This window comes from Astatotilapia calliptera, chromosome 9 (genome assembly GCF_900246225.1).
Source record: "Astatotilapia calliptera chromosome 9, fAstCal1.2, whole genome shotgun sequence".
NCBI classification, from domain to species: Eukaryota; Metazoa; Chordata; class Actinopteri; order Cichliformes; family Cichlidae; genus Astatotilapia; species Astatotilapia calliptera.
The window spans coordinates 23,623,271-23,634,999 of record NC_039310.1 but is presented as its reverse complement, the minus strand read 5'-3'; the positions used below and the strand labels follow the sequence as shown (position 1 = coordinate 23,634,999).

General features: G+C 38.3%; 1 protein-coding gene across 1 annotated transcript; it reads left to right on the top strand.

Moving 5' to 3' along the window:
- Window positions 1-258: 258 nt before the first annotated feature.
- Window positions 259-11,423, top strand: anxa13 (annexin A13). Its single transcript, XM_026180172.1, has 11 exons — window positions 259-418; window positions 5,669-5,744; window positions 5,858-5,952; window positions 6,046-6,216; window positions 6,307-6,340; window positions 7,850-7,929; window positions 8,164-8,232; window positions 8,321-8,422; window positions 8,596-8,671; window positions 8,960-9,072; window positions 10,141-11,423. Exons 1-11 carry the CDS (start codon window positions 404-406, stop codon window positions 10,258-10,260), a joined length of 951 nt encoding a protein of 316 aa, XP_026035957.1. The 5' UTR covers window positions 259-403; the 3' UTR covers window positions 10,261-11,423.
- The last annotated feature ends 306 nt before the right edge of the window (window positions 11,424-11,729 follow it).

The following is an 11,729-nucleotide window of genomic DNA, read 5'->3' as shown; positions in this document are numbered from 1 at the left end:
GGGTTGGTGCCCTATGCCTCTCTTCAGTACACGCTCCTGGTTGCTGTGTAATAAAATCCTCGTTTGTGCACCATATCTTCATACCGACTATTAAAAATATTTGTATATTGGCTAATTAAACTATTTAATCGGAAGAATTACTAATATGTTCTTATATAACGCAACATTTCTGGAGTGGATCTTTACAGTAAGCATGATTAAGTCAGACAGAAACCGGGGGAAGGGCTGTGGACGTTAACTGCGCACGTAACCGGGCCACGCTGTGCTCCGCGGTGACGTCACATTCCAGTATGTGCAGCTGAGTCGCAGTTTGGTCAGAAGAGGTCAAATATCCCCCAAACCCACCCAAAGGCTGCCAGTTCAACAAGAGATCAGCCGCTGCTGACGGATCATCTCCACGAAAATGGGCAACTGTCAAGTAGGCGTCATTCTCCTCCTAATCTCTCTGAGAAAAACACTGATTAAAGGCTAGATTTTTTTTTAAAAAATCTCTTGGCTTCGCTGGTTTAAGTCTGTATGAGCCATACTTTCGGTTCGACCACCGCCAGGAATGACGGCTGGATTATGTCTTTGTAGGAGTTTAAAACATGTTTTATTTGCATCATTTTAGTCCGTATAATGCGAGCCGCCCTCCACTTTTAAGGCTTTACGCACAACCCATTTCATCATACGGAACCTCTATTATTGCGACTACACTGACGAGATAAAGAGCTGTGAATATAGATTCTCAGTTAGCGCTGTTTCTTTAAGGTTCAAGCGGTGTAAACGCTGCAAATGACACCGTCTGGGAGACGCCGTATCGGGGTTTACGCAAAGGAAAGGGCCACTCCTTTGCGGAATTTCATCACGGTCCCGTTACACTAGTTCTTTTTTTCTTTAATGAGTTCGACTGTGCGCAATGAAAGGATTTCACGGGAGGCTGTGGATCCTGTCCTATCACCATGTTATTAATCAGTACAAATGGTTGACACTACTCTTTTTATTTGAGTGAGCAAATACTACAGCTATACTTTTAATGATTCAGCGCTGGATGTAGAGAGAAGAGCGTGAGATGAATTGTTTTTGTCAACACTCGACCACTGGAAACGTACTAACCATACTAACCACTTCCTGGCTGCATTTTCCAGCCTGAAATGTAAAAAAAAACTAACAAAAAAACAAGTACAATATATTTTCTGAATCCACAAAGGCTTATCTCAGTGAAAACATATTCTATCCACTGCAAAAGACCTCGACTTTAAAATCTCATCTGGAAATCAGGGACTTTTCAATATTAGTCATATTTAATATTATAGAAGGGCAGAGCAGAATAGTCCAGGAGATGTCTTTCAGATGCTTCCTTATATACTGCTATAGGTAATATGGCTTGGCACATTGTTGTGAATAACTTGTAAGTTAGATGCCTGGCTGACAACTGTATAAAACAAAAAGTACACACAATATTCGAAGCACATAGTGCACACGGTGGGAATTTACGACTGTGCGTGAATCCCCCCTGATATTGGTATGATCCAAGCTCAGGCACTAAGCGACTTAGCGAGGGGGCGGGGCAGCTGCTGCCCGTGAGTGCGCTGTTGGAGAGACGGAGCCAGACATACTAAGGAGAGCTTAAGTTTGACCAGGTACCAAAGCAAATCATTCGTACCGTACAAATAATGTAAATATGACGGTGCATCACGAAAGATTGATATCAAACTGATCACTTGACCAATATTATTTTACTTGCTCTTCAAGTGAATCAACAAATGGCAAAATGAAAAGCAGAACAAATGCTATTTTTTTTTTAGAGTCTTAGCTTACGTGTGTTTATTTCATATTCTCAGTTCTTACCCTCCCGACTAAATCGGTTTCAGTTATGTACTGAAACATAAGAATGGACATTAGAGGGTTCTTTCAAAGAAAAAACTCAGGTAAATGTTATTTTATATATTATGCTTTGTATGTTGTTCAGTATATTTCTATGCAAAACAAGAGGGATTTCAGTACACAGCAGGATATTCACATTTGTAACCAGATATTTACATACACTTTAGGGAGAAAACATAAAACATTTTTACTGTACAACATCAATTTAGAGTAAACTTTTGTTTTAGATAAATATTGAAATATATTTTGAATTAGTTAAATTTCAGAATAAAGAGAGACAGAGCTATTTTTATCACTTTCATCAAATTTAGGAGTACATGTACACTAAATTTATTGTTAATTAATAAGAAAACTCCAGACGATTCCAATCTGAGCTGAAGAAGCTTCTGATAGGTTAGTAGAGTCCATGTGAGTAAACTGGTGGCACAGCTGTGGATGCATATAAGGCAAAACACAGAGCCTGTTTCTTTGACATGGGAAAATCAAGAGATATCAACCAAAACACCAGGAAAAGAACTGTGGAGCTCCATAAGTGTGGCTCAAGTTTGAATACAATTTGGTGCCATTTGCAATTAAGAAATACAGATAGTTTCTCTCTTTACTCTTAAAGTTAACAAATATGTTTTTATATTTATCAATCTAAAGAAATAAACATTTAGTCTGATTTGATGTTACAATTAAAAAAGTGTTTTTATCTGAAGAGTTTGTAAATATCTGGTTTCAACTGTATATTTGATGATTGTCAGCACAAAGAGGGAGAGAGAGGAGAACGAGGACAGAACAGATGAACAAGAGCAGGTGAGACACACATGTTAGTCAAATGGTTGTTTACCAAAAGTATCACCGTATCGCAGGTCCTCATGTATCTCGTACCTAGTGTTTCTTTTTAGGTTTGTTATTTTTCAAATTCTGTATTTATTAAGTTCTGCAGGCTTGTTTGCACAACAAGGCTAAATAATTATATAAACTTTTCTCAATCTAAATATTGTACTTTGGTAGAATTAAAAAATAAGTGTAGTGCAGGTCGAACCTATAATATGTCAAACATTTTAAGGCAGAAAGAAAATTTCTGTGAGAAGTTTTTGGCAAAGTTCCTTTAAAAATGCTATTGATATATTTTAACTGGGAAAAGAAAAATAACTGGACTGATTAAAATGCAGAAAGAAGAATAGGTAGAATAAGGTCCAGTTATAAGGATACTTGCAAAGGAGATTTATTTCATATTTATTTATTTTATATGTAAGTATACAGGCTCTAATACATCCATAGACTCCGCCTGATATTTTGTTAAAAGTTGATTTGAGGTGAAGCTGAAGAATTCAAAACTCTCCACCTTTATTATTCCATCCACTTTGTGCAATGTAGCAGCACCACTGGCAGCAAAACAGCCTCAGCGCATGATGCTACCACCACCATGCATGACAGCTGGTACAGTGGTCTAAGCTTTGAAAGTCTCATCTTTACTCCTCTTGTCATTGTAACCAAAATAAGTCAGTCTTTGTCTCGTCTGACCATAAAAATTTTTTTCCCAGAAGCTATTTGGCTCGTCCATTTATGGGGCTGGAAATTTCAGTTGATTTTGAAGATCTTGACTTCACATTTTAAGATTTGCTGAGTATTGTAAAACTCATTGCAATTATAATGTGATTTAATTGCAAATTATTATTATTATTAATAATAATTAATATTTTTGTTTGTGCCTTTCAAAACACTCAAGGTCACCTTACAACACAAAAATCAGGATGGATTATCACTGATGTGAAAATGAAAACAGATGAGTTTTGAGCTGAGATTTGAACTCTGTCAAAGACTCAAGCTGACAAAAGTGCAGCGATAATGGGTTCAGAAACAAGGTGCGGCACAGCTGAAAGCTTGAGCACCCGTGGTGTTAAATTTGAAATGAGGATCAGTCAGGAGATCAGCTGAAACTAAACAAGGGAAGGGGGCACAGGAAGGGGTCCTCAAAGTTAAACTTTGTCAGTATCTGTTTTATCCAGTATACAGTTATCTCACTTAAGTTATTTTTTTTTTTGCTTAGAAATGGACAAAAAAAAAACCCCAAAAACATGCCAGCCCCTATCAGTAAAACCTGCCACAAATGCTGCCATAGGATGGAGTCAGTCTGCGATCAGTCTGCAATTAAAGGGTGTCAAGCCAGTTATTAAATTTTTTTGACAATACACCAATGAAATGTCATAAATCATCAAAAATCCCATATCTGATGTTGTCTACACAGACAGAAATTCACATTTGTTACCTTTGTGCTCAGAAACCTTTGTGTTCTATAGAAATATAACCAGAATAAAACCAGCTGGGAGCATACATGCCAACCCTCCAGATTTTTCCGGGAGAATCCTGAATTTCAATGCCCCTCCCAAAAATCTCCCGGAGCCATCATTCTCCCGAATTTCTCTCGATTTTCCACCCGGACAACAAAATTGAAAAACCATATCCCACACTGGCCCAGTCAATTCCAGTTTCCAACAATGGCTACTACTACTGCAGCTACTTAGTTTTTATATTACTCTTATTACTTTTTCTGGGTCGCAAAATAAACTTTTAACATATTTTCAGGCGAGAATGTAGCTGTGTAAACTTCAAATATCTGAGCTGACGAGAACAGCAAACTCCCGGCACATTAAACATGACATATAAGTCACTTAGATAACGTAAACATGTTATTGTTTGGCTTTTTTCAGTGTCTTATTTGTTCGTGAGTAAATCGGTTTGGCTGAGTTTAAAGTTATTAGATTAGATTAGATTAAATAAAACTTTATTAATCCCTCGGGAGGGTTTCCACACAGCTGAATAAACGTCAAACAGAAGAAGGTTAGACCCTCCAATTTCACAGTTGCTCACTTCCAGTCTACCTGGCTTTCGGAGTACCCGGCCCACTTAGACCGCGAAGGCCAGTTCCGCCGGACAATAATAACGGTGACATTTAACTTATTTTATCCGATAAATAAACACTGCAAAATTAAAGTTTTTTTTTGTAAATATATGTATATGTATACCCCCCCCTTTTGAATGTCTCCCTAATTCTGAGGTCTCAAGGTGGGCAAGTATGGCTGGGAGCCAGCTGAGATCAGACCCTTGAGTTGGGCTTATTGACAAAGACTCATTCAGACTGATGGCAACATGTTGGCATTGTCTGCAATTTTAGATTAGAGAGTAATACAGGCCTACGACAATCTTTCTACGTCTGTCCCAGGCAGATTGTGACTGCAGAAAGGTTGCCTCCCATCAGGCAGAGGTTTTTTGTAGATGCAGGAAGGTTGCTGTCCTGTCGAGCGAAGTGTGTCCAGTATTTGAATTTGTTTAATAACATATCGATATTTGGCGTTCCTATCGCCATACAAAATATTAAGATACTCGGCTGTATCAATGTTTCCCCTCACCCCTAAAATATCGCATATGTTATTTTAGGGGTGTTGTATGAACCTGTATATATGAAAATACCATAATATTCATGCCCATATATGTAGTCTAATGTATCTTTGCTATGGGAGACTGTTCTCTCTCTCTCTCTCTCTCTCTCTCTCTCTCTCTCTGTGAAACCCCTCTCAGCTTGCTTTTGGTCCCTCGATTGCACTTCACTGACTGCTTTCATTCATGTGGCCTCCACCAAGTTTGTTTAAAGAGTTCAGTTGCTGAATTCCTCAACGAGGAGCACCATCCCTTCCCCCAGCTGCCAGCTGCTCTTGCCTGCGATCAGAAATCCTTGCATAAACAGTGATTAGCTGTAATCAGTGTGTGTCCATAACAGTTACTGCATGTAACATTATTATTTTTGTTTTCTCAGCCCACAGTTTTTCCCTATGAAGATTTTGATGTTGTTGCTGACATCAAGGCCATTCGCAAAGCCTGCAAGGGGTTAGGTAGGTTGTGAATATGATGAAAACGGTACATTATTTAATTAAACTAGTCTCTTTAAACTTTGAAAGGATGCATCTGATTTCTCTGCATCTGATCTGTTGTGACTTCTTTTCAGGAACTGATGAGCAGGCTATTATTGACATCCTGGCAAACCGGAGTTCAGCTCAGCGTCAGGAAATTAAACAGGCCTATTTTGAAAAATATGATGACGTGAGTGCCATTTGACATGTTTCTCATTTCAAATGTGTAAGAAACATTTTTTTTTTATGTTTCTGCTAAAATCTGCATGTCTGTCTGGGATAGGAATTGGTGGATGTGTTGAAGAAAGAGCTGTCAGGGAACTTTGAGAAGGCTGTCCTTGCCATGCTGGATCCGCCGGTTATCTATGCTGTGAAGGAGCTCAGGAAGGCAATGAAAGGTCCGGGCACTGATGAAGATGTCTTGGTGGAGCTCCTCTGCACCGCTACAAACGCTGTAACTAGCAAAATATATATTTATATTGACAATCATATTGCAATTCAATTTCAGAGGAAATGTCTAACTTCCTACTTTTTTTTTTAACAGGACATTGCCATGTTCAAGGAATGCTACTTTCAGGGTTAGTACAATAAGCAACTTAGCAGTTTTTAAATCTCTTCTCCGTTTGATGAAATTACTAAGTGTGAGTCATCAACCTACACCTCATACAGTAGCTTATTATTTTTGTCTCTAGTGCTATGTCACATTTTGTTTAGTCAAGGCCCATCCTGTTTCCACTTCCCTTTCATTATTGTGCTGGCGCTGAGAGTTGATTATACTTACCACTATAGCTGGCTATATCCTCTGTGGTTATAGGCACTGAAATCTTATGAGTTTTGAACAGAGTAACCTCTGTTTAGTTTTCTTTTTATAATTATGCATGGAAGGAATTACATCATCATTCAAGTTTGTCGTTGTAATTTTCTACAGAGTGCGTATGATTATTTAAGAGTTTGTTTTATTAGGATTTAGAATGACTAGAACATTCTTTGGTTGATGTGTTTGATGGCTTTTAATCAGCCTGTGGATATGCTGGTTAGCTGAACAGATTATTAGCATGCTTTGTCCTTATTCTTCGGGTGAACTAGCTAATATGCTATGTTAGCACACTGATAGCTAAAGCTTACATTTTATAGACCTGAGCGATGACTTTGCTGACTTTGCTAGGTATTGTTGTTTTACTTGGGACAGCATAAAGCTAGCACAATAGCATATGCAGGGCACACTGCTAATAAACGTATAATGAGAAAATTATTAAATGTAATAGCAAGCTTCCATATAGTAGTCAAGCACCATGTTATAGTTATCAAATGTTTTATTGATGCTTTACGGGCCAATAACGAATAGCATAAGAGATAAATAAAACACAAACAGCAATTCAACAGTAGTTCAACAATTTTTATTATTAATTTATTAATTATAATAAAATATTAATAAAATCTTATTTTCTCACTTCAAGTAAAAGAAGGTTTGTATTCAAAAATAAAAAGGCTGGTTGCAAAATCTTTAAATAAGTTCTCTTCCTGTTTCCATACATTGAGTGTAAATACAAAGGAAAAAGGCTGTGCAGGTTAATATAACTGTGACAAATGTTGCACAGAGTAAAATAGAAATGGTCAGACAAATCTAGAAAGACCACTAGATTTGTCTAGTAATTGGTCTGTTGGTCACCTCAGCTATAAAGAATAAATAATAGCTTGTTAGAAAGATGCCATCATTCCAGTGCCCAATCCTAATAGTTTAGAGTGCTGCCCCATTTAACCAGGACTATGACCAAGTATGTGAAAATATTTACTTGAGTCATGTGCTCTGCTTCCAATATTACTTGTGAAGCTAACTAAGCAGCTAACTGCACTACTTCACTTTACACTATTAACTAGTTTTCTGATTGTTGCTGTACACTTTTATGCACAGCAAGGAAATGAGAATAGGTGAATGGTTGCAGGAAATGGCTAAAATGGTGGATGAAATCTAGGAATATACTAACATAAAATACTATCCAGAAAACACCAACACACTTGTATCGTATGGTAAAAGAATATCTGGTGGTCCTCATGCTTTGTGACTTTTCTCGGTGTCACTCTTGCAGTGCACGAGCGTGATCTTGAAGCCGATATCGAGGGAGATACGAGCGGGGATGTTAGAAACCTTCTCACAGCTCTTTTGCAGGTAAGTGGCCCTGAGTTTCTACTCTACTCGTGTAACTAAATTCCTCCCATCTGTCCCTGGACTGAAATCGAGCTCACTCTCCCTTCGCCAAACCATGCCATGTGAACACACACACACACACTGGCCAACATCCAGACAGCCTCTCACGAGTAAAACGGAGCCCAGATAAAGTTGCGTGAGTCAGATAAATAGACCTCAGTAAGGACCAAAGTCCTCTTAATTGTCTTCTTCCAGGGCAACAGAGATGAGAGTTATGAGGTGGATGAGAATTTGGCTGAACAAGATGCTATTGCCCTGTTTGAGGTACAGTTTCATTTTTAAATTATTCATAATGGCATCGTGGCAGATTTATTGACCCTGAAAAACATTAATATTCGCTGAACTGATGCAGGCTGGTGAAAGCCGTTTTGGGACAGACGAATCCACTTTCACCTACATCCTGGCCACCAGAAATTACCTGCAGCTCCAGGCCACCTTCAAGATATATGAGCAGGTTGGTATTTGTGCCCACTGCTGCAGTGATATTGCATATCTGCTTGCACATATCACATCACTGTTTCCTGACACCTAAATCACTACATAAGAAATATTTGTATATGGAAAGTGAAAGGTTACTCTGTAAGACATTTACAGTGCTTAACTCAGCTAGTTATACTATCTCAACAGCTCTCTGGAACAGAAATCCTCGATGCCATTGAGAACGAGACTGGAGGGACACTGAAAAAATGCTACACTGCTCTCGGTTAGTATGAATTAGAAAGCTGTCCATATTAAAATCTATGATTCTAGATTTGATTTAATTTGATTAGAAGATTAGAGAAGCAGTGGTAGCATCAAAATCACATGGCAAACTGCTAGTTTTTTGTATACTAGATGACAGGAAAGTACGTTGGGTAAACTCCTATTGTGCTATGCAAATAAAAGTTTCGTGTTTAATAAGCATATTGAAGAATAATAAATTGTTGCTGCAGGAACATATGGTTCATAATCTGCTGTGGAATTTAATGAAACCCTTTCCTCCTCCTCACAGTAAGAGTTGCCAAGAATCCCCAGCTTTACTTTGCGAGACGTGTGAACAAAGCGATGAAAGGAGCAGGCACTGATGAGGACACCCTGATTCGCATCATTGTGTGTCGCTCCGAGGTAATTCCGCTAATGATGCATGACCTTGTTTATAAGAAGGGGCCAAAGACTGTCAAGCTAAAATACACGATAAAAGATGATTAAAAACATTCACAACATGCTGCGATTACTAAACAGCTCACTGATTATTACATCTTTTTTTACAGTATGCATGTTCTTACACTTTAAAGTCACTTATAAGACTGTTCACTGCCATCTTCAGGCAAACTCTGGTAAATCCTGTCCCCTGGTTTATGTTAAGATACAAACGTATAGTATACAAGACATTTTTAAATGCTAATCAAAAAGAATTCAAACAAGTGCAGAATGTGGATCAGAAATCTACTCCAGAAAATGTAAATGATTTAGGCCCCAGTCACGTAGGTTAGAGACCAGTTGGCAACTGCCTGGCAACCTTTTGTCACTATGGAAAAATTTGTATTCTAGATAAATTATGAGTAGTTGCTTTAGGTTTCTGACAGTCACTGTGAAACTGATGTATAAGCCCTACTCACAGAGATTTAAAGTCAGTAACCTCATGGTAACCACTGGTTGCTAGAGAAAAATGTGTATTCCCAAAGTGGTTGGCAAGTGGTTGCAGAAGACTGGTGGCTCTAGCTTTGTAAAAACTGGTTGCAAAAACAGGTATATGTTGCTGCAACTAAAACTTCTATGTGATTGCTTTGGTCACCACAGTTATCAGCAATTTGCATAGAAGCACCACTTCAGAATTAACTCCCAGATGTTATCTGGTGATACTGGGCAGTACTCCCAGTAACTCCAGGTTGTCGATGCCACACCGTCTTTGCGACCACTTTCACCCAGTAACTTATAGTGACTGCTAATCAACCAGTTGGGGAATACACATTTTTCCCTAGTGACCAGAGGTTTCTAGGGAATCGCTGGCCTGTCTCTAGGCCTGTGTGAGTGAAACTTTAAACATGAGTTTGTCTTCTCCACATTTGTTAGAGGGTCAAGTTGAAACTGATTATTTCCATCATATTATATTTGGTAAATTCCCATGAGTTGACTTCTGGCAGGCTCGACATAAAGGCTAATTTAATTTTGTGGTTCTCTTTTTTTCAACAGTATGATTTGGAGACCATCAAGGACATGTACCTGGAGAAGTATGATGTGTCCCTTAAGGACGCCCTGAGGGACGAGTGCAGCGGTGACTTTAAGCGCCTCCTTCTCGCTATCTGCCACTGAAAGCCAGAGAGGCAGGCAGGATGGACGCGGGTTGTCTGGTTAACAAACTAACTTTACTCGGTCTCTCTGTATGATATTGTGACCGGAGCAGGAGGGTAGTGGGGCGATTAAATAATTAACTTGGCTCGTGTCTTGTCCAAACTGACTTACTGTTAATGTGGTTGGCTCTCTATTTTACCTCCTTCACAGACGCTGACCTTGATTCTCTTACTTAGAACTTATCAGTGAGTGAAGCTGTGTCTCACAATTACTGCCCATTTCTTAGTCAATTTTTAATCTTTAATTAACCAGCATTTATATAGTGGCCAGTATAAAGCACCAAGATTTCTACAACACAAACAGGAGCCAGCTGTAGTCACACTGAATCAATTAGATCGAGCGTGGTGTGATCAGGTGGCTTAAGACTTGATAAGATAATGACGTTAAAAACATAAGACCTGTATTTACTTCGCTACCTGATTCTCTTGCATTCACTAATCTATTAAGACTTTCATGTAAGTATTATGCTTCTTTAGATCAAATACTTCTTTGACCTTTTTCACCCTCCGTGCCCCAAACTGTGCCTGTTATAACTAATGCAATCAGTCAGCATGGCTTTGTGCTTTTAAATGAAGAAATGTGAAATTTCGAGTTGAAGGAGTATTAGCTGACATTATGAAGGCTATGCAATGCAATGGACTTGAATCTGAACTGTTCTCACAGCAGCGGTTATATATTTTATCAGTTTCTCATTGAAATAAATTATATATTGATATATATTTAGTTGCAAAAAAAAGGAATTGACAAATCCAAATACACCTCTCCTTGTTATACATGTATTTTTTTTTTTAAATATATTTTATGACTAACAAAGAAGAGTGTTTAATACGGAGCATTATTTAGCATACTGCTTAGAATAGACCAGAGGGTGTGTGAAAAGAAATCTGATCGTGATGTTCAGGTTGATTTTTAACATGTGGAGAATCTGATGTCTGTGTCACTTGTGTGTCCGTTAATGGCAGCTGAGATTTATTCTTATGAGTGACCACTATTATAAACATATTGCAAAAAGATACTCAAATGACTTACAGCACATGAGATAGTCACAGCATCAGCCTGCTTATTAGCTTCTATATAGCCAAAGAATTTTAGTCTTACTGCTAATAAAGTTTCCTTTAATGTCATCATGTCTGACTTTATTCATACCTCAGTAATCCAAATGGCCTGGAACATGAACACTGAACATGTTACACTGAATGGGAAAAGGCTTACTATCATTTTATGTTCCGTGAAAGGAGACCCCACCTTCAAGTTTGTCACCACCCCTTTGCTGCTTTCGAGGACAGTGGGAAATATGGTAACAGCACGTAAATGTAATTTAATTTAGGAAATCAAAATGGGAAATGTTCACATGTAAAGGACACAGTTAACCAAGTTGGGAGGTAAGTGTTGAGCTTTCTTTTATTAACCTCAAAATATCTTTGAGATTG

Bases quoted from the DNA above. Each gene is read 5' to 3' on its own strand.
- anxa13 (XM_026180172.1), top strand. The intron at 7,930-8,163 runs GTAAGTGGCCCT...GTCTTCTTCCAG, and splicing joins TTCTCACAGCTCTTTTGCAG to GGCAACAGAGATGAGAGTTA. The intron at 8,233-8,320 runs GTACAGTTTCAT...GAACTGATGCAG, and splicing joins ATGCTATTGCCCTGTTTGAG to GCTGGTGAAAGCCGTTTTGG.